The 24,159-nt window shown below is 35.6% G+C and overlaps 1 protein-coding gene and 1 pseudogene across 1 annotated transcript; one reads left to right on the forward strand and one right to left on the reverse strand.

Moving 5' to 3' along the window:
* The first annotated feature begins 1,035 nt into the window (after positions 1-1,035).
* On the forward strand, positions 1,036-4,804 carry LOC109013409 (annotated as a pseudogene).
* Positions 4,805-7,530: 2,726 nt separating this feature from the next.
* On the reverse strand, positions 7,531-9,579 carry LOC109013414 (CBS domain-containing protein CBSX5-like). The gene is made up of 2 exons (XM_018995500.2): positions 9,115-9,579; positions 7,531-8,712 (listed from the first exon to the last, which is right to left on the reverse strand). The coding sequence occupies exons 1-2, from the start codon at positions 9,471-9,473 to the stop codon at positions 7,857-7,859; spliced, it is 1,215 nt and encodes a 404-aa protein (XP_018851045.1). The 5' UTR covers positions 9,474-9,579; the 3' UTR covers positions 7,531-7,856.
* Between the last annotated feature and the right edge of the window lie 14,580 nt (positions 9,580-24,159).

Raw genomic sequence — 24,159 nt, forward strand, 5'->3', positions numbered from 1 at the left:
GGAGCATGGCCCTGCATGGGTTGGGTTGCCGGACCACTTGAAATGCGGCCACCGCCAATCTATATTGTAGTTTTAGAATATAGTAATAAAACTACAAAAGAAAATAAAAACTGTGACCATGTACAATTTGATAATATTAGAGGTCTGGAAAACTACTCAAGGGAACTGCAAAGATCTATGTTCTGAGAAGCATGCATCTTGGCATTGAATGGTGCTCCTGTAGACTTAATGGGATTGGTACCTTCTGATCCTTAAAACTGTAGTGTGTAAGATTTCACCTGGGTAATGAATGAGCAAGTTGAGTATGAGTGGAACTTATTATTTATGTAGGTATTTCGTAATGAGCAGAAGCAGGTATTAAGAAAGAAAAATCTAGCAGGAAAAACACGTCCAAGCACCATTTGGTTTTAATGGTTACGATTAATTACTTCATTAATTTTCTAGTTAAAAACGAAAAAAAGCATACACATCTCTGAGTTCATAAGATTGACCGAAACAGTATGTCTAAATTTGTGTAAGCTTTTGATGCTGAATTTTGTTCTGTTGCAAATCTTGTGATGTCCAGGCAATGTCTAACTCTTTATGCTACAATTTACTTGAAGAATAAATATAGATAGAAATTACTATTGTGAACATCTATTTTATACACATGATGTGATATTATGTAGACCATATAACAATTAACTAGAAGTAGACATATAATGAGTGTAAAGTATACACTGTTATAATAACTTTTCTCTAATATTACTCAAAATAACTTATAAAAATAACGTCAGTTTATATAAATACCACCATTTAAAAACGTCGTAGAAAAAGTTATAAAAGAAATTGTGCATGTATTATCGTGTCGTGATATTTTGTCTACTTTTAAAGTAACTAATTTAAAAATAAACTAATTATTTTAATTGATAAACGGTATTGCATAGATATAATAGAAAAATAATATTTAAGCGTCACACACTGATCGTGTTGTCATAGACGAAGTTAATTCTCGACTTCGAGGCTCGAGCTTGAGCAGCCGAAGCCGTGAAGCGCCTAATCCCATGAAATTCCACGCAGGGACATTCCTTCGTGCGCGAGAGAGAGGGAGGAAGAAAAGGAGAAGACAAGGTCACAGAAAGCTTAGAGAGAAAGAATGACAGCCAGGAATTGCCGCTATAAAGAGAGGTCTTCAGAGTCTCTAACGTTTTCTACTGAACAAATTACTTGTTTGTTTTTTAAATACATCTCATCTCACCTCATCATTGCAATTTTTTTAAATCTCCACGTAAAATAAAATAAACAATTCAACTTTTTCAAATCTCAAAATAATAATAATATTAAAAAATATATTCTAACAATATTTTATTCAATTTTTTAACTTTAATCTCAACTCATCTCTGAAAACAAACGAGCCAAATCTAAAGCTTCACCAATCGGGCCTTTCTCTGTAAGATTTTGGCAATTATGTGCTTCTCTAAATATTTTTCTTCTGTCCAATGCATTCTTTATATGCTGCTTTAATTGCCTTGGATTTCGCCCAAAAACTCGATGTTTCGCTAGTGTTCTATCGGTAAAGTGCGTGCTTAGTTGGAATTTAGCATAATGGGGGATTGGTTCAGGTCGGCTTCGATCAAGGAATTGCCATCGCATTTGATTTTGGAGATTTTGACCTCGGGCTGGCTCAGTGCGGTTGATCTTGTTAGTTTGGAGTTGACTTCAAGCATTTTTGGTGGGAATCATGGGTTGTACCCTCATAAGTTCCGGTCATTGGTGGACTTTGTGGCATTTCAGCTGTGCGATTCCAATACTATATATGCTCGAATGGCTGGGAATGCTCAGAGAGAGTTGTTTGATCGATGTAATGGGAACTGGAAGCGGGTTATGAGGTTCTTGCAATCGGTGGAGCAATCGTCTGGGATGGTCGAGACCTCAGCAGGCAAGGTACTTCATCTTTTGAGTTGTTTACGGATATCGTGTGCCGTTACATTGAACTTTGTGGAATCATGAGAATATTATTTGTGCCTGTCATTGGAAAAAATATACAATAATAATAATAATCTGCAAGATTGTTGATTTTGTTAGTTGAGCTCTTCTTTTGGTGGTGTGTTGCAGCATTATGCTAGCATAGCAGTAACTCATCATTATTTTTTTATGAACAGATGCAGATTACCACGGGAAGATATCACACATTGCTGATCAACAATTCGACTGTGTACTCTTATGGTAGCAGCTTGTGTGGTGTTCTTGGCCAGCCCCTGAAGCGACACAATGTGTAGCATTTACCCGGATTGATTTCCCATCTTTGGCTCAAGTTATGCATGTTTCGGCCACCCAATATCATGCTGCTTTTGTCATGCAGTCTGGACAGGTTGGTACATAAATTTGACAAGTTTTCAAATATATATCACTTTGCTCTCTAGCAGCCAGATACATAGTTTAAATGTGCATTCTATTTTTATAACTGGCTGCCACAATCATGTTATCTTTCCCATTATTGATGCAGGTTTTCACTTGTGGAGATAATTCATCATTTTGTTGTGGGCACAGTACTGCCCACCCCATTTTTAGGCCTCGGCTTGTTGAAGCATTGGAAGGAGTTCCTTGTATGCAGGTACTTGCATGATGTATTTTAGGTGATAGTTGATGTAGATAGGCATGCTAATGTGTGTGCGTGTTTTTTTTTTTTTTTTGGGGGGGGGGGGATAATTAAAATTCTTCTGTCTGTGGTTCTTTCTATTCTTATATCCTACTTTTTATTTATGGTCTGGCCTTTTTCAACCCCTTCTTTAGGTATGGGATAATTCCTTTTTCCTTTTTCTCCCTTCAATGTTAATAGTGAATGAAGAAGTTCTTGAATTGTTTATGCTGTAGGTTATCATCTATCTTTATAATTTTCCAGGTCATTCAAGGATTAATTGTCCTCCCCAAAAGTATTGTCTTTGATCCTTCTGTTCAATGATTGTCTTATTCATTTCACCAAGACATATATCATGGTTGGGAGGTGAGAATATACGCATGAATTCCAACCTGAGCTGTCAGTGAAATATTATAATTTTGAAAAACATACTGCTGGCCTTATGCATGCTGGTTTAGCATTCTAAGGCCTCTAAATATAACTTTTCTGCCAATGATACATTCATCTATATAATCCTGAAGTCTATGAATCTTTTGAAATGTGTGTTTTTGTTCCTCCTTTAAGGGCCAATACTTTGCTTTCTCTTCTCCTCTCTTCCTCCTCCCCACTCTCTCCTCCTACCCCCTCTTCCTCGCCTTATTTATTATACAGGATTTTGTATGTCCATTGTCAGTTGATGACTTCATTTTGCTGAAATATTGTTCATTTTCTTGCTGCAATAAATTATCTGACATTAAGGAGTTCGAACTTGTTTTAGGTTAGCACAGGGCATAATATTACCGTGTTCCTCACTAGACAAGGCCAGCTTCATACATGTGGAGCCAACACACATGGTCAGCTTGGTCATGGTGACACCCTAGACAGACCAACTCCCCAAATCATTGAAGTTCTTGAGGGAGTTGGTTCTGTCGTATACGTTGCTGCAGGTTCAAGTTATGTATTAGCTGTTACTGACAATGGGGCAGTGTACTCCTTTGGATCAGGTTCTAATTTCTGTCTTGGCCATGGAGAGCGGCATGATGAGCTTCAGCCACGAGAAATCCAGACATTTCAGAGAATGAGTATTCATGTGCTTCGTGTTGCTGCTGGTGATAAGCATGCTGTGGCACTTGACTCCAGTGGACTTGTCAGTCTCCAAATGCAAGATGTTTACTGCTAATCCCATTATGGGCTAAGAGCATTCCTTTATGCAGATTGATTATGCATAGTTTTGGTTACTTCGGTAACTTTCTGCCATGATGTTTGCAGGTATATACTTGGGGCAGAGGCTTCTGGGAGCATTAGGGCATGGTTATGATGTTGATAAGACTACTCCAAAACTTGTGAACAGCCTTAAGAGCCGACTTGCTGTGCAGGTTTGTTTCGTCTTATTAGCAAGGAAATGAAACTGCCGTTGTTACAAAACTGCTAATAGCATCAAGCAAGAACCATCTTTATCCACCTTTCTGTTATACTCCTTTCTTTTAATTGGGATTGCTGATTCCCATCCTTGACGATGCTTGGTGCCCATATCCTGTAGGTCTGTGCAAGAAGAAGGGAAACCTTTGTTCTGGCCGATGATGGTTCAGTTTATGGCTTTAGGTGGATGGGGCTCGCTAGCCTTGGGTTCCCAGAGAGGGGAGTATCTGAAAGGATCATGAGGCCTCAAATCCTTAGATGCAAGAGCTCACCGCGTTTCTCAAATTAGCACAGGGTTCTGTCATACAGTTGTTGTCACTAACCGTGGACAACTCTTTGGGTTTGGAGACAATGAAAGAGCACAACTTGGTCATGACACATTAAGAGTGTTCCTTGAACCCACCGAAATTCTTATCCAAGAAACGACAGATGACAAGGGTAATTCTGATAGCAGATGATACTCGGGGACCTACCGTCCCATCCATTTTGTTCTGGCATTGCAGATGCAACTTTAATTGAGATATGCAGCGTATGTGAGGATTAAAGTGGCTATTAAAGATAAGTTTTACAATGTCATACAACATTTAGCATTTTCCTTGCATTCAAGATGTTTTACCATGTATTTGTCTATGTCAAGGAAATTCTGCCCGCATGGGAAAGATATGCTAATCTATTAGAGATCAGCACATTAGATGGGGATGGGAATCTAACTCCATCAGGCAGGGAATCCATCCCATGCCGTTTCGTATATTGCATATATTCCGTTACGTAAATATCCTACCTTTTCAACTTGCAAAGCATAAATTTAGAAAGAATTTGTAGTTCCCTAAGCAATTTTGTTTCTCTCTCTCTCTCTCTCTTAAATAGGGATTGGACGTATGGGAAGAACTTGATCCCGACAGATGCCATAAGCCGCACTTGCAACTCCCTTGAGATGTTATGTGCAAATGAAATATAAATTCTTTTTACGACAACGAATCATTTATGAGCTAATTCCAATGACTGGACATTACTTCGGTGATTTCCTCCCTTTGAGATTTTTGACCCATTCCCGTTTCAAGTTTTGCGTTAGTCTTCGTTTCAAATGTTACTCTATTCCTCTTTTTAAATACCTCCGTTATATCTATTCATTAACTTTTTTGTCAGTAACTTAGCTTCAAATATATGGGTTTGTGAAACCGAAAGCCGTGAAAGATAAAAGAAAGAAGAGCTAATGAATTGCTATTAATTTATTAATGGGGGGGGAAAAACGCTCCATCTTTCTCGCACAGCTTTGTAGGGAGGAAACAAAAAATAGAACGCTTTGCAGATTTGGATGATAGAGGTCAGAATTGGTGGATCGTGCACTACAAAAAAGCTATAAAAAAGGGTGTTTCAGTGCTTTGCAAATTTAGATGATTAGGTCAGAATGCGGATCGTGCAGTACAAAATAGTTTGTAAGATAGATTTTTTTTTTCCTGTAAAATAGCAGAAATCATTACTTATCTAAAAAATTTAAACTCATCAAAAAAAACTTTACTTATTTATATTATATCCAAGAATGGTGGACCCAAAAACCCAAGACACATTTAAGAAAAGTTAGACTGTAATTGATTAATCACCTAATCTTCATTACCACCACTAAAAGGTAATCGAATCCTTAAAAGAGAGTTAGGAATGAGATTCCATTGTTTTTAGGTTGTCTGCCATGGCGGGGTACAGAATTTCACATCAAGGGGCAAGTTCTGAACATAAATTCCAGATTCCAAATATATATTCAAAGGAAAATACAAATAATTTAAAAATTAGTAAAATCTTCTAACAAAGTTTAATTTCATTGTCATTGTATAATATATTTTCATGTGAATTTCAATTTGTATAGAATTTATTTGGTACTTATTCTCCTCATAATTTCTCTTTGGATCCTCCATGATATCAACAAAATGAACATGCATATTTATCTTAGATTAAAAGAAGATAAGTGCTATATACATAAAATGATTACATAAAAATAAACTCAAAAATTGATATGATTTCATATGATTCATTAGATCTATTTTATGATAAAAATAACTTACAATATAACATATTACATCAAATCACGTTGACTAAAATATTTCTCATCAAAAGAACTAAAAATAGATACCGGAGTTTTTTTTATTTTATTATTTCTTAATCATGGTGGATCGGTAGCTTTAACTTGATAATGTAACCTAAACATTAACAATAGTTCGTAAATTACCGGTTATAAGGTACCAATTGGTAGTTTCAAAACACAAGAAAAGCAAAACCAATGTAGATTATTAATTAAGATTACTAAAAGTAAAGTCTTGGGTACGTGGGTAATATAACTTCTAATAAAGACATGTTAAATTGTCAAGAGTTTAATTGCCTGATGGCATATGACCTGATTTTCCATATAAAAATTTTAGATTCGAAACCCTTCACCTCCGTTGTATATAATAATAATAATAAATAAATAAAACCTATTAAATTGTTAATTATTTCGAAAAATTACACTTTTCTACTACAAACTACCATCTTACGTTTCTCACCTTGCATCCGAAATAACCAAAACTTTCTATCTGTATTCTATTAACAATTTGCACTTTCAGTAATTAAGATCTTAAGACGAACCAAAAATTGATCACGTAACGCGATTTTAATGGTTGGATCTGAATAGAGATTATAAATTTGGAAAATATAGATAATTCGAACTTTGAACTTGGTACAAAGTGAAAAGAACTAGTAGTTTTGTAGGTGAAAAATGTAACTTCCCGAATCAGTTTGCCTTTGAATTCAACAGCCATTCAGTTATAGCTATGTCAGTTTGGTTTGCTGAGAACGTTGAAAAAATTCAATGGCATTTGAACAAACAATTGAATTGATTTATTTCAGATTTTAATACACTTTTAAGCAGTTTTATTTATTAATAAGAGACTTTATATTTATAATGTTAGATGACACATTTCTCAAGCGAATCAAACCAAAATGCCAACAGCGCTGCGCTGCACTCTTTCCCAAGATTAACCTATAATCAAACAGAAATGGCATTCCCGAATCCGAACCAACATAGTATTCCTGACACTCCCTTTGTTTCACTTTCATCCATCAAATTTAATATATTTTTGCTTTGATCAGTACTTGATAATGGAGGAAAAGGTACGGAACTGGACACTACAATTAAGAAGCAGAGGCATCACTAACAATATCGACGTGTCTGCAATTTTGCTTCATGATAGATGAATTACTGCATAGGTTGAGCATGCCTTCATATCATACAAAGCCATTTGAAAAAAAGTACATCTTGATCTCATCCCGTCTATATATATATATATATATATATATGTATGTATGTATATATGTGCGTATATATATCGTCATGAAGACTTTGAACAACTAACTACCCATGAAAGAGTCCTTGACAGTGAGCCAGAAATCATTGTGTCCACACATGTATGTGGATTCGCATATTAGAACTCTTTAGTTTATTTATTGATCCAAAGCCAATTCTCAAGAGTCATGACATAGTCATCCAAACAGAATCATGAGCTAATTAAGGAAACACACTTCCAAACAAGAACAAGAAGACAAAAAATCAAATCTGCTTATGTCTGATTTTCTGTCTTAAAATAACAAAAAACCCTACAAAGAAGCAAGATTGAAAATGTGGAAATGGAGGATCAGAAGAAGACACATGACGAATCTTACAAACTAAGACCCAACTTCACAACCCAATATCAAAATTTAAACACAAAAACGTCTGCTATTCACAGCACTTTTTCCCTAACCTTTATCCTCCCCTTATCTCAACTGGCCCACCTTCATGATTAACCAAAACTTTACTCCCGATTGCTCCTAGTTAACCTTTCCATCCCATCGTCTCCAAATGTTCCCGGAAAATTTTTAACATGTTACAGAATGTCACTATCCCAACCAAGCTGCAATCATCCTCGACAACCCAAACATAATTCACACGATGAGCAATTGCCTGGATCATCACTGCCACCAAAGAGCTCTTGGGGTGACAAACTATTGCCTCCGCTCTCCTCACCATCCGCGCCGAGTAACTCATAGACCTGCTATACCTTCCTGATCTTGAAGTAGATAACAAAGACTCCTCGTCCGATGAAGATGATGACGACGATGTTCCGGAAGCTGTTAGAATGTTGAATTCCTCCAGCATGCCTTCCAAATTCTTTTCCTTTAACCTCGCCTTCACCACCCTGACTAGATCCTCCGGGGGTCCTCCACAATCAATGTAGGCCATGAGGTCTCCGGAGGATAGAGTGGTGATGGCTGCTGCGACGGTTTCGTCGCAGCAGGCGAGGGTGAAGGGTGAGATCTCTCCGATCAAACCTCCGTCACCATCAACTACAGCCACGGAAGTTTGCTCAGAGAGAGAGCGGGATATAGCTCCAATTGCCGAAGAGGCAGGGGAGTAATAGTCAATGGCTAAGATGTCGGTGGTGATAATGCCAAGAGTGTCAACAGAGAGCGCCGGGAGCGGGGAGAAGAGACCGATGGAGCCGAGAAGGAACCGGATCACGTCCTCTTGAGTCAACCAGCAGAATTCGCGGCCGTTGTGGATGGTAGTAGGGCCGGTGGTCGAGGGTTTTTGGAGCTGTTTTCTTCTTGAATAGCTGCTTAGTTCGGTTTGTATCGGCACCACGAGGTTCTGGGCTCCTTGCAGAATTAGATCGATGGCTTCCCACAATCTGAAAAGACAAGAAAAATAGATTCACGTTTTGCAGAGCTTGTTTGAAACAGGGGAGGCTAAGCTGAATTGGGTCAATTTGCTTTCGTCTTTCTTTCAATTCAGGTCATAACTGAAATGTTACGATGAAATGAAACAACGTTCTGATTTATTTTTCAGGAATTATAATTTGAAAATTGTAAATTAAGAGGCTTGGGTTGAGTTTCACGGGTAGCAGTTGAATAAACACATCTTATCAAGTTCAAACGAGCATTTAAAATTATGAAAAACTCCTACGGAGATATTAAAACTGAAATTAAAGGGAAACCCAGATAGTGACCTGCAAAGACGATCAAACTCAAAAGAAAAAAAAAAAAAAAATGCATAGGGAAAAATCCAAATTATTAGTGTCTGTATCAAGTACCTCGAAGATGGCTCCAGATGCCTCACGAGTCCAGGAATCTTTGGCAAGATTGCAGAAACAGGCGCCTTCAGAGCAGCAGAAGGGGACAACAGATTCTCATCCCTGCAAAGATAGCATATCACATCCACCATGCACACCTTGCCAACGCAACGGCACTCGCGGCCAACGCCGACGTTGTCGTCACCAAACTCAACCTTGGCCGAGTGGTCGACGCAGTCCCATACGCTGATGAAGTTGTCGTCGGTATTTTTCAAGGCCGCCAAAGCGTCAGCGACGGTGGCAGAGATGGGCAAGGACCTCAGGGCTGGTTTGCCGAGACAGAGGTCTGATACCACGTTCGCCAAAAAGCTCACTGCCATGCAAAAGCTAGAGAGAAATATATAATCAGCAGGAAAAAGCTTAGAGGGTGTGAAAACGGTGGTGCTCGGCGTAGTTGGTGCGGTGGTAGTGGCGATTTTATGTAGCAATGGGATGGGTATTTATAAGTAAGATGGCAATAAGAGAGTTGGATGCCAAACGTGGGCAGAGTAAAAGATACCAAAAATGTGATGGGTCCATTTACAATTATTCTATTGTTATATATATCTATCACATTTTTATGTAATATTCTATTGTTATATATTTATCACATGTTACCTAAATTACAGGCTTACAGCTTGGAGATTTGAATGATCACTTTTTTCTCTGGTCATTATAGCTAAACAACTTTATATATATTAGGTCTTTCTTTTAAGCAACTCGTGCATATAATACTATTATTATTATTATTATTATTATATATAGACAAGTTACACATAATCTCTTATAAAAAGAAAAATTATACTTATTATTCCACACACTACACCTAATTTAATATATTTTTTTCTCATAAAAAGTATGTAGTGTATGGATGATAAGTAGAATAACTCAATTAATTTAGTAAGGATAAAATAAAATAAAAATAAAAATTTTTAAAATATATAAAATATGTAGTATGGAATGATGAGTAGTATCCCTTTTATAAAAAAGTTGACTCTACCCTAAAAAAATTGTAAAAAAATATTTTTTTAGTAGGATTCAATTTTCTACATAATGTGAAACTTATTTATTTGAAATTTATACTTAACATTACTTTTATTATTAATATAATAATATCAAGAGATGGGTAAGTAATCCCAACACCATCTCTATTATAATTGGTACTACATAATTAGTAGAAGGGTGTAGCTAGGGACTGGATGCGGTGATTACCGCAAATTTACACCCTCCGATATATGTATGACATGTCTATTGCTTAAGTGTAAAATAGAAGTGTGTAGGAAATTAACTTTGTGTAGCTACTCTCTCTCTCTCCTCTATGGCCGTAGGCCAAAGCGGAGATCTTCCTCCTTCAGAGCATTCTCATTGAGTTCTCCATCTCTCCCTCATCCCATAATTTAGGAAAACTTTTACAGTTTTGGAGAAAAACCCTCTTCATCCTAATCTCTATTTTGCAGTTTATGTTTATGATGTGTACAATCGTTCCCCATATATGGGAAACTACTATGCATCCTCATCGCATTCGGTTTCTTCTTCGTCTTACGTCTTCTTCTCTCTCGGTTGGCCCCTCCCTCACACTACCAACGATTGCAGCCCTTCTCCATTGGCAATTTTTGTAAGTTTGATTTCGGTTTCTTCAAAATCAAAACCGTTTCTCTCTTTCTTTATTTTCCCTCATTTTCTTGTATTTTTCTTAGAATATCTCTTTCCTTATATGTTTCTCCCTTCCCCTTTTTATTCCTCTCGACGCCATGATCAAGGTAAGCTTCAATAGAAGATCTTCAACTCTCTCTCTAGGTCGGCGATGTCTTCACTGTTTGGCTGCCGAGAAAGCTTGCAATGCATTCACTGATTTGCATTTTTTTTTTACTCTTGTTTAGATTTATAATTTTGGGCTTTGTTTGAGGAAACCACTTCTCATTTTTATTCTTGCATTGCCATTGATTTATCTGTATTATTTTGACTCTCTTGAGTGTTTGGCTACCGAGAAAGTGATGATGCATTATCTCTGTTTTTTTTAATTACTATGTTTCTCTCATTGCGAAACTAACATTTTTTCTTGATCTAAACATTCATTTAGGCTTGGGATTGTGGATTTTTTAGGATGATTTGTGTTAGGTTTTTGATTGTGTTCACTATTTGGTTGCCAAGAAAGTGATGAGCAATTTCACACGGATTTTTTTTTTTAAATATGTTTCTCTCATTGTTGTCAAACCAATTTTGTTGATCGATTGTTTGTGGTTTGCGATTGTGGCTTTTTTAGAATACTCTGCGGTGGGTTTCTGTCTGTGAATGTGATTGTCTGTGTTGACTGTTTGGCTACAGAGAATTTGATGATGCTATCACACATATTTATTTATTTTTAATTTGTTTCCCTCATTGTTAATTTGGTGGAATTTATGGTTATGTAATTTGTGAGTTATTGGTTTTGAGGAGAATTTGGTGGAGTTTGAGGTTATGGAATGTGATTTATCATTGTTTGTGGTTATCCATTCATTAATTTGTTCTGTGTTGTTGGGTCCTTTGCATTGTTTCGTATCTCTAGGGGAAGGGCTGTTATTAGGCTGTGATGATGGTGTTATAGTGCAGGTTAATTCACAAGTATTAATAGGGCCTCATCGATATGGCAGGGTAATCATCACCCAAATTGTCATATTACAGTTTGTGGTACTTTCCAGAAAAGACAATGGACGTTCGGGTGGGGTTTTGCAGCCATTCGATGTGAATGGCTCCTTGCTTACGCACTTTGTCAATATTTCCACTATTCTGAGCTCCATTTATTTATAAATTCGATATGAAGGAACTTGATGGAAATGCTCTTATTTAGCATTATTGTGATTTACATTGTTGTTTGGTTGTTATTTTGTGTGAATATATGAATTAGTCAGTTTTGTTACATTGTTTTTTTGTTGTGTCATTGTTTGAGAAAGTTATGTTGTAATAAAAAAATAATGTATAAATTAAAAAAAAAAAATCTATTCATCATCCTAACTCTCATATTCCTCCTATCACCCCTTGATGTGGTATTAGATGATAGGTTCATAAGGGAAATATAATAAATAATTTTCAATCACATAATTACACATCATAGGATGATGAAATGATGATAGAAGTCGGGATGATGAGTAATTTTACTCGTAAATTAAACCCCCTCGACTGTGATGATGACAAATCCTGGTGGGAATACAGGATATTTATGGTCATTTCCTCAATGACTAGGTAACCCGGATGACCAACAAGTAGTGTCAACCGGTTGTTGCAGCCTTGAGAGGGTGGCCAAATTTTGTAAATGTCACCATTTGGTTCCTGAGCCGGCGATTGGAAAAACCCCAAACTTCATACTTACGTGTCTAACATTTCAATACATTTTTAGAGATAGATTCACAGGACCCTGGATATATGTACTTCAACAACCTCCTAAGTGAAGATCCTCAACTAGACCCCATTTAAGGTGGGCAAAGTGGAAACTCTCCTATAACTGTTGATGACTCTCCACCCCTACCCCATAACGATTTTATCAGCGTTAAGAAATCAGTCAGGGGTGTGAACTTCACCTTCGAAGAAGACAAGTTACATGTCTCTGCATGGCTTAATTGTAGTCTTGATGCCATTCAGGGAATAGACCAAAAACACTCACAACTTTGAGAAATTTTTTTTAAATGCTTCCATCAATTTAAAGAAACTACAAATGACTGGATCATCAAGTCTTTAATACATCGGTGGTCGGTTATTCAAAATGCGACAAACAAATTTTATATGAAACTAGCACAAGTTGAATGGTTGAATCAAAGTAGCATGACCGAGCAAGATAAGATAGAATATCCATACTCTTATTTATTTTATGAATAATTAATTTTTTTATACATTGGTTTAACATAGAGTTTTTTTTATTTACATGCAAGGTTGACAAGGCCAAGGTTATGTATGCATCGCTAGAGAAATGCTCCTTTCAGTTCGAACATTGTTGGCACCTGTTAATGGACCAACCTAAATAGATTTGGTATTCGACAAAGGAGGACCCAAAGCGAAGGAAGTCGATGTCCCTGTCCCCGACTCCGACTCGATGTTCAGGCACGATGGTGGATTCAATTTTTGATCTCGAGGCGAATAATATGATAGATAATGACGTGATTGAATTGGACCGACTGATGGGAAGGAAAGCTGAGAAAGGAAAACGAAAGGCCCAAGCCACGTCAGCACAGGAGATTGTTGGGCTCAATAAGCTGAAGTATAATCTTTTGGAGGAGTCATGTGCTCAGGAAAAAGAGTATTTTTGCCTCAATGCCGAAATGATGGAGTATGATAAGGAAAAAGAGCTAAACTTCATCTGTCTTGAGGATGAAAGACTGAGTTTAGACGCCGAAAAGATGGAAAATGAGAAGGAAAAAGAGTTAAATAAAATCCGTCAAGAGGACGAAAGACTGAGGTTGGAGGCAGAGAAATTAGATCTCGCCAAGAAGGAAGCGAATTAGCTCATTATGATGATGGGCGTGAGCGTCATGCCAGGACTGCAGCGGTTATATTTCCAGCAACTACAGAAGGAAATCATGGTGAGACGCAATGATGTTGGACATTTGGATTGATAAACTTTTTCTCTAAAAAGTTTATTTCTTTATTTATTTTTTGTTTTAGACAATGATGGATGACAATATTATTAATACTAAGACAGTTTAATTTTTAATTTAGGCTGTGTAAACTGATATTTTGAAACAAGGAAATTGGCTATTACAATTTCATAAACTATTACAGATTACCTCAAATATAATCACTACTAACATGAAGGAAATATAAAAGGAAATTTAATTAACTCAAATATAGTTTATATTAACATGAAGGAAATACGAATTAAAATTTGATTAACTCAAATATAGTCACTATAACATGAATGAAATACCAATCAATTATGCGACATGTCTACTGTTGGGAATATAATAGCCATTGATGTTCAATTAGATCTGCTTGGAGCTGATGATGTGCCGATGTGTCTCTAATATGATGATGACGCCGGATGAAGTCTATAAGTTCAGTTGTATGATTGTGCGATAGTTCCTGGAATTCATCATCAAGTTTATCAAACTCAATGTTCGGACCCTCACTATCATCACGCTCGTCTTCAATGATCAAATTATGTAGAATAACACATGCCCTCATTATATTTATTAGTTCCTTGACTTTGAACATTCGCGAAGGTTCATGAATGATTGCAAATCGTTATTGAAGTATCCCGAATGCACGCTCGACATCTTTTCTTGCGGATTATTGTGTTTTCACAAAGTTTTTTTTCTTATTCTCTTGTGGTGATGAAATCGTCTTCACAAAAATTCACCACTTGAGATAAATACCATCTGCAAGGTAATACCTCATCTGGTAGTGGTTGTCATTGATTGTGTAATTGACTGCAAGAGCACTCCCTTAGGCAAGTTTTGTGAGAATAGAATTTCTCTCTAGCACATTAATGTCGTTATGTGAATTGGACATACAAAAAAATGCATGCTATATCTAGAGATCATATGAAGCAACTGCTTATAAAATAATAGTTGATTCACGAATGTGGCCGGAGTACATACATTTCCAAGCTGCGGGACAATTTTTCTATTTCCAATGCATACAGTCAATGCTTCCCAGCATTCCTAGAAATCTCCGTTGTTCACCAACCGTAAGCAATCGAGCAATATCATTGACATTTGGAGACCAAAAATATTCATCTGAAAAAATACTTACTATTGTCTCAGAGAATTTTTTAATACTCTACATTGCTGTGCTTCCACCAATACGTATGTATTCAGCCATAAAATCTTCAGTAACCCCATACGCCATCATTCTAAGTGTTGCGGTTATCTTTTACATACAAGATAAATCGAGACTTCCGGCATTATCTTTTCTCTGGACGAAGTACAGCTCGTAAGACTTTACCTCATTTAGAATACAGATAAATAAGGGATGACTCATCCAAAATCTCATTCGAAATAGATTTGAGGGATATACTGGATTTTCTGCGAAATAATCGCGAAATAGGTGTTCGTGCCCTTGAATATGATTACGCCGAATAAACTTATTGCGTTGGCGATTGGCACGATGCCTCGATAACTGTCCATCGGTTTCGTCATTAAGAACATCATCTAACTCATCTTCAGAGGATAAGTATGTTAGGAATTTGCGAAAGAAGGTACGAGCCATTTGATGAAGGGAGTGGGAGATCAAGGGAGACTGTTGAAATTATGTTCCTTAGATGAAATGAGACTTGAGATAGTGAGAATGTGAATAAAGACAGAATGCGTATTTATAGAGGAAAAAGTTACATTTACATATAGGACAAAAAATGTTACCGTTTGAGACTGAAGAAAAAAAGTTACCGTTAGAGAAAAAACAAATTCAGTTACCGTTAGAGGTAGGAGTTCAAATTGATAGATTTTGATAAAGTCTTCAAAATCTTACAAATGAGAAAAAATGTTACCGTTACAGAAATTAATAAAAAAAAATTCACATATTCAAAAAAATTACTATTTTTACAATACGGATTTTGGTTTGAAAAATAATACTGTATCTGGTAGTCAAAATCGTATAAGTATTTAGTAGAATGTGATATTTGAAAAGAATATAATAAGACAAAAGAATTAGTAGTTAATATTGTAAATTGAAGTTAGAGAAAAAAGTAATAAAAAAATAATAGAGAAATATTATTTAATAGAATAGAGATAGAGATGGAGAATGAGATGTAGGAGGTTTTTAAAATATGAATAAAATTTAAGAAAAACTTTTAGAAAATGTGATTTTTAGTTAAATTATGGAGAATTTATGGGGAACCCAATGAGAATGCTCTTAGTCGATGGCCCTCAGGCCGAGGCAGAGATCTTTGTGTACCTTCCTTGATTTTAGCGGGATCTTGCAACGCATGTCTCTCTCTCTGTTCCTCAGTTGATCTCTCTGTAAGCTAAGAGCATTAACATTGGTTTATGTATATGCATATATAAAATCACCTCTTTTGCATATCCATTTTGCCATTCAAGTAAAACTTTCACATTGGCTTATATTTAAGACAAAATAATAATAAAATATTATTTTATTATTATTACTTTTTTTCTAAAATCAATTTTTTTTTATATATATTTTACAATTAGTATCCACTACATACATTTGACATTAATAATATAAAATATAATAAAATAAAAAATAAATATATAATATATTATAATAATAAAATGAATGTGTAGGTGAAAATTTATTGTGTTGTTGATGGAAGGAGAAGATGAAATGATTGTGAGAGAGTGAGAGGAGAGAGAAATAATTAGTAATATAATATTTAAAGAGTGAATAGTGAATCTCTAAATTTGTATAGACAATATTTATAATTATAAAAAAATATGAAGATGCATGTAAAAGAATTTAAATTCATTATATAAATATGACTTTGTATATATATATATATATATATATCTTTGTATATATATATATATATATATATATATGCATAAGTCAGTGAATGCTTACGTGATAAATTAAACAGCCCATCAACTGTACATTTAAGCCTTTACAATAAGCCAAAACTGGTCCAAAAAGTCAACCAAGGACAATAATCAACAAGAACTGAGACTCCACTTCAACATCAGCGAAATGAAATCTGCAATTTAGGTTCAAGCTTCAACCGCCCTATAAATATAGCACACGATTCAGCCCTATAGCAATCCGTAGTTAGAGGAAAAAGTTTCAACTAATACTAGGCTAGGTTGCTAACCACGGTCCTTTTCTTTTTGTACATTTTTCTTTTTTCTTCTTTTCTTTTTTTTATAGTTCTTTAATGGCCAACTCACACATCAAGATGAATCGAAATCATGGCCTAGGTCCCCACTAATTATTTCTAGGAAAAAAATATCTCATTTGGTTTCCTGTGTTATGAAAGCACTTCCGGCATCAAGACCACCGGAGAAAGGGAGACGATAGGGTACCATCGGGGGAGCGGGGAGAAGAGAGAAGGAAAATAGGAGTTTCAAAGGATAAATGATTCGTTCAAACTCGCACCTATTATTGGTTTTGTAAATTATCTACGTGTTAAATTGTTATTGAATGATATAAAATACAAATAAACATCATGTCTAGTTTGAAAATAAACTCTTAGTAGAAGTTAAAAAGAGAGAGAATGAAAAAGGGGAGTGAAATTGTTCTCATGCCCTTTTTTTTTTTTTTATTAACGAATCAGGTTCTCAAAAAAGTCCACCGTGAATAAGATATGGAGATGGATAAGATGAGATTAATTGAATATAGCCATTCGAGCGCTATATCCTTTGAGTTTTGTGGTGTGACTCTATACTCAAGAGATGATTTAAGCGTCCATTTTATGAGAAAAAACACAGAGAACATTTTATAAAAAGGTAACGCTGAATACAATTTTAAGATATATAAGATTCGAACACTTTTTTTTAAGAAAAGTTAGATTTACTGTTAAAAAAATAATTTTTTTCATGTAAATATCATATTTGTCTATTTTTTTTAAAAGAAGTACGAAAAACTTACATACCTTAAAATTATAAATATTTTTCAATATTTACATATTCACCTCTTTAGGGAGATCATTCCTTTAATCCTTTCCACGGCGACTTGAGGGAGTGATCCTTCCTCTCCCCTCCTTAATCCTATGCTAGTTAGTTCACTTTCTTTTCTTCTCTTTTCTTTTTCTTCATTGTCTTGATCCTCATTTTCCCTAGTTTTTCTCTTTTTTGCTCTCAAGTTTGATCATTCTCAACCACCCGCTAAGTTGCTAATTACCACTATATGCGCGAACAAAACAAGTTACCCTTTCTATGAATAGCTCTTTCACTAGTTTCATCTGAGGGACCACGTGTCGTTACACACACTTGTGGGCTCCTACGTGCTACTTCACCTAATGATATATGGTATATATAATGTGTATTTATTTCGAAACAAACAACTTAGTCAACTCACGATGATAATCAACATGCATACAAAATTCAAAGTTCGTGGCGATTGCAGCTTCAACATGACCGTCTCGATCATGTGACCCTACTCGATCTACGCAACAACTGTCTCGTATATATATGCACTCATCATGATTCTCACTCATGCGAGAATCACTAACATGCTTTGGACCTCAGCTTCATAGTCAAAAATCCTAAATTTAGGCAATTAGGCCATCTACAACGTCTCTCTCTCACCTCCATATAATTTTACTTTTTATATTAATATGATATAATTCTATATATGTTTCCGAAAAGAAATTTATTACTTAAGTTTTCCCATTCAATCTATTTGTAGGGCCTGATAGCAGCTCCCATCTTCTCCCTTTGATGCAAGATTTCTTTGAAGTCACCTGCACACAACCATGCCATTGATGAAGAAGGTTTGAGCATCTTTACAAGTTGCCAACTGCTGCTCCTTTTAACTGTATCTGGATGTCCATAGAAACCTATAAACTTTCGTATAGGACCATCTTCCCCCCTGCACAGCTGCACTGATGTGACATCGTGTATAGTTGGTAATTTTCACACTCCCAACCTTCCTTCCAAAGCAAAGTAGTGCCCCCATTGAGCCCCACTCTATCCACAACAAAACAACTGTCCAAAGGTCTTCTAACCTCATCCATCCTACTAGTATTACACTTAGTTTCCACAAGAAAAATCAAGTGGGGACACTTTTCCTTAGTCATTTGTCTAAGGATTCTAACTGTTCGAGGGTTCTCAAGCCCTAGGCAGTTCCACAGTAGGAGACTCATTGATATTGGCAGGATTGGTAACTAGCCTCTACCATTGAATTTTGATTCTCAATCTCCACTTCACCACCAAACTTCTTAGGATCGGGCTCTACACCCTTGCCCCGTCTTGTGCTCTCCCTCTTGCTGCCTATTCTATGTTGGTCATTAGAAATGTCAGCAAGAATACCACCTGAAACTTCACCTATTAAAGCATCCCTTCCTCAAGCCCTCCTTTTCCATCTATCAACCTTAGTCCTCTCATCATTAATGACAATCTTGTTAAGGTCCTCTGAACAAAGGAACTACCACCACTAAAAGACACCTCAGCAGACTCACCCTTCTCTTGAGGTCCAGCAGGCTTGGGAAGTATTGTTGTTTTGGAAAGACTTCCCAAATCTATTTTGGAAGTTTCCAACTCCATATGGCAATCAGTATACCCCATATAGGCTTGCTATCTACTCCACATCAGATGGTCTACTCTCCATTGCCGCCATTTGGAAACTCCCATGATTATAGGAATCCTTCACAGCTATAGCCATTTTGCCTACATCCTCTTCTTTTGACTGGTCTCCACCAATTACTCTAGATTCCTTATCCATCTTCTGCACAATATGAAACTCCTTCATAGCAACCTTAGTATCCTCCTTATCCACCTTCTCTCCTAAACAAGCTTCATCCCTGTCACCACCCTTTGCATCTGTCTGCTGCCACCTCTGTTGGTGGTTGTGACCATTGGCATGCCATTAAATAGGTATTAAGATATCTTGCAGGCACTACTAACTTAGGTCTCAGTTTTGGGAATAAAGTTGAAAAGGGTTGTGAACTGACTGGTTTTGTAGACTCTGACTTTGCAGGGAGTGTAGACACTAGGAAATCCTTAATTGGTTATGTGTTTATTACTTTTGGGGGAGCTATTAGCTGGAAATCACACTTACAATCTGTGGTGGCTTTGTCCACCACAGAAGCTAAATATATAGCATTGACAAAAGCCAATAAAGAGGCCATATGATTAAAAAGTATTGCAAGTGAGTTAAACATTTTTTAATGGCAACATACTGTGATAATTAGAGCTGCACTTAACTAAAAACCAAGTTTTTCATGAAAGGTCCAAGCATATTGACATAAGGTTTCACTTTGTTATGGATGTTATAGAGTCTAAGGTTGTAGGTGTGGAAAAGGTCTCAACTGAGGATAACCCTTCAAATATGATGACCAAGTTTGTCCCTTGGTCTAAGTTCAGACACTGTCTGAACTTAATTGGTATGGAGTCTAGAGTTAGTTCCCATTAAGGGAACAATGCAAGAATGAGCCAACGATGATGATTAAATGAACTTTTGGCAAATAAATGTTTTGTCAAGGTGGAGAATTGTAATATGTATGTCAATACATTTATCTGATGCCGTTTATTTACTAATGTGTTTTATTCTTATGTGAATAAATAAATCTGATGTGGTACAATCTGGACCCTTGAAGTAATTAAGGTTGAGTTGCTTGAATCACGTGAGAGGTCCATGACTGCATCTGAGAAGTAAATTGTTGAGTCGTTGGATTACTACACGTGTTTGCATCTGTTGCACCATATATATTCATTGTTATACGTTATAAACCCTAATCGAGTTCATTTTGTACATTATGGTTGTTTTGAGAGGCAGAGATGGGGCGATTCTTAGGGTTTTCTCTTATAGAAGAAATCTGTGCGATTTCTAATAAAATGAGAGAGAGATTTGTAACTCTAAAGTGTACTGAGGCTTCTCTGTGAAGTATTGATCACCAATAAAGATCTCTAAGGTCATTCCTACCGTGGACGTAGACCATTAGAGTCGAACCATATATATCGGTTGCGTTCTTTCCTTATTTCCTTTACAGTTCATATTTTCTTGTTTTCTTTTGATAACTGTTTTATATTCTTGTTGATTCGTATTCTATATTGTTCTATATTTGTAATCTAGTATTTTTCTTGTGATACTGTTGGTTCTCTGGCTGTGGTTGATATCAAACTGAGATTCTTGAATTTCTATTTTATACAAAATCAAAAAGATTTTATAACAATTTATATATATGAACTAACATTCTTTTTTTTACCATTGATGGTGTTAGAGATCAGGCTATGCAGCATCGTTTTCAAATTTATGGTGCAATAGTAATTGGGTTTCAAACAAGAAAAATTCTATTCTTAAACTGGTGTCACTATAACAAACACCAATTTTTGTGGCGACAAATATTCGCCCCAATATAGCTCAAAACCGTGGCAATAAATTTTAACCCACAATTTTTACATCGAAGGTCAAACGTCAATAAGAAAGCGTGACATCTGCTTACATAATATAATTTGATTTTGAAAATAAAAATTTAATTATTAAAAATCAAATATTAATATAACTTAAGTGATATGGATGATATGTTTTACACACTGACTTAAAAATAGAATAACTTAAATCTTTTAAAAGATTCCCCGAGCCTTTTCATCATCATGCACGATGATAATCATCTAGTATATATATTCAACCTCTTAATTTGTAAGTACTACGTAGTACTTGATCTATAACCACGATTTTCAAATCATTTAACGGTTATTAGTTGGACTAATTACCACAGTACTAGTCCTGCTAGGAGGCCTGCATGTATTGTACCTGCATGCATGGGGTGCGGGCTTTTCATGTAAAACTTAATTAATTCCGCTTCAATTCTAAGCTTTAAAATATTTCTCTGATTTATTTTTCAGAAATAACGAAATCTGGGTTTCGAATTTCAAGCTTTGAAATGCTAAAATTAATTATCCACACTGAAGTTGTACGTACGTAATTTATCACTCTAATTTAGGAACCCGATATTCATGCATGCGTTTATGGCTTTTAATTCTATTTTTAAAACAATGGCGTTATTATTATTTTTTTTTTTGAAGGGATAACGTCTAGTTTTTTAATTTCAAGATGTACGTACTAATTATAAGCATAATAACGTCTTAATTTTGCAATTTATGAATGATTTATATATATATATGATATTATTATTAAATATTAATTTTCTATGATGTAGTAGCTAGCTAGCTAGCGCTAGTTAAAAATTTAACAAACTAATAATCGTGTACAAGTAGTACGTAGTACTACAAGCTAACACGCTTTAAATTTTATAGTATAGTGCATGCAAAACATGATCATGATCGACCGACATTAACCTCTTGTGAAACCCTTCCTTTCCATCAACCTTGTCATGAATTACGTACCAGGTCATCCCACGTGGTCGATCGTCGTCTCTTTTTCTTTTTTCTTTTTTTTTTGAGCCGCCTCAACTTTGGTTCTTCCACATGGTACTTCCTGTTAATTATTTGGCCGTATTGACCCATTATATATCATAGCTAGCTAGCCGTCATGACCCCGGTGGTGTACACATGAGTACGTACTACTTGGCAGCTAGCTAGGCGTATTACTTAAAATCGCAACCATTTTGTAGCTAGAGAAGTAGTCTCGCGTGCTAAAATGGGTGTTGATTTCATGTGTATTTTTATAAAAGGAGCAACTTAAATATTAGAGTACAACTTTTAGAATTTTGGTGTGATCATGATTAATTGAGTCTTGGATTCAAATCTCGAATTATAAAAAATATTCAGATGAAAAAAATTATAAACGTCGATGTTGATCCATTAATCGTCCGTCCGTAGCTCATCTACTAGCTAGTTTTTGATCTAGTAGTATATGGACATTATCATTTAGAGTCCTGAAAATGACGTCCATGACTATGCAGCACATATGGACATTATCGTACGTGGTCCATTTATGTTACAAGAATAGCTAACAAGACACAAGATGACGTATAAAAGTCGAAAAAATCTACCAATCGGGAAACCAAATCTGTAAATGGACGGTTTAGATTTATGGAAATAGTGGGGCCGTCACACTCACACATGCAAGGTTACAAGTGATCAGCTAGGCTCCAAGATCAGGAATTGGTTAGACTTTAGAGGTTGGATGGGGCCACGATTTGATGGAGAAAGGATTGCTAGCAGCTCCTTATTATCATCATGATGTGATAATACTTCATGATAAACATTACTGCCATTCATTATTTATGGTGTGCTTTAATTCATACTCTCCTTATTTAATTAAACGTACTGCTCTTAGAGAAAGTCATGATCAAAGTGATGGAACGATTAATTAGATTACCATATCCATTTGTTTTTTATCCAATTAAGAATATATATATATATATATATATATATAATTAGCTAGCTAGCTAGGGTCTTATAAGTTTTAGGGATCATCATGGGGACCATAATTTTATAGAGAGAAAATGCATGGTTTTAAATTAAGATGCATGCTTTAATTAGTTTAAGTCATCATGAAGTATAAATATATTTGTTTTTTCTTTCAATTGGGTAATTGGGTCTTGGTCATCATGTGGATGGTAGACAGGCAGAGATGATCAGTACTGGCCTGCATGCAGCCGCGATCGATCGGATCATGCCGACTGTAGTCACTGCACTGACCATGCCAAACCAATGTCATGAAGTCTCTCGAAGAACATTACAATTACCAAACAAGGATATATAATGTGTAAATATCCCATGCTGTGCATATGCCTGATCATTTATTGTGTTGATTATGATCCATACCCATCGCGAGGAGTCGGACATTAATGTGAAACCTATCATACCTATCCTATCGCCCCGAGAGAGAGAGATTTTTCAGGTTTAGATAATGTTTTTAAGATTGTGTTTGGATGTTGAATTGAGCTCAGTTGAGTTGGATTTTTTATGAGTAGTAGTGAATTAAATGAGTAAAAAGAATTATGTGAGACCTATCTAAATTGAGTTTAAAGTGTGTTTGGATAATAAGATGAGTTTAGTCTTACTTTTTATAAAAAATTAGAAAATATTGTGATTCCCACGTATAAAAATGTTTTAAGTTGAAAAATGTTGTAGGCCTCATGTGTAAAAATGTTTTGAGTTGTGATGAATTTAATAATTTAAAAATTAAATATTTAAATATTAGACTCAACTTAAAATTAAACTGAAGTTGAGTTCAATAACCATTTGAAGCCTAATTATAGTACTAATTATTTATATATTGAAGTTCAAGGTTAAAGCATCTTCTGATCACTTTGGGTAAAAAGTGACTACCTTTGTTGGCTAGTTATTAATTATTTGTTCTTTCTTCAGCTTTTAAGAGAGAGAAACAATAAATATATCAAAGCTAGAATTTGAAGGAAATGCAAGGATACGACGGTAACATGAGTTCTTTAACTTGTAATAATTTAATATCCTTTATTTTTTAACAAGTAAATGTGTATTTCTCTATAGGATGTTGTTTGAGATTCAAATCCTCTTA

This window comes from Juglans regia, chromosome 2 (assembly GCF_001411555.2).
Source record: "Juglans regia cultivar Chandler chromosome 2, Walnut 2.0, whole genome shotgun sequence".
Lineage (NCBI taxonomy): Eukaryota > Viridiplantae > Streptophyta > Magnoliopsida > Fagales > Juglandaceae > Juglans > Juglans regia.

Coding starts and splice junctions, on each gene's coding strand:
- LOC109013414 (XM_018995500.2), bottom strand. CDS start 9,473: ATGGCAGTGAGCTTTTTGGCGAACGTGGTATCAGACCTCTGTCTCGGC. Junction 8,713..9,114: donor CATCTGGAGCCATCTTCGAG/GTACTTGATACA, acceptor TTGTCTTTTCAG/ATTGTGGGAAGCCATCGATC.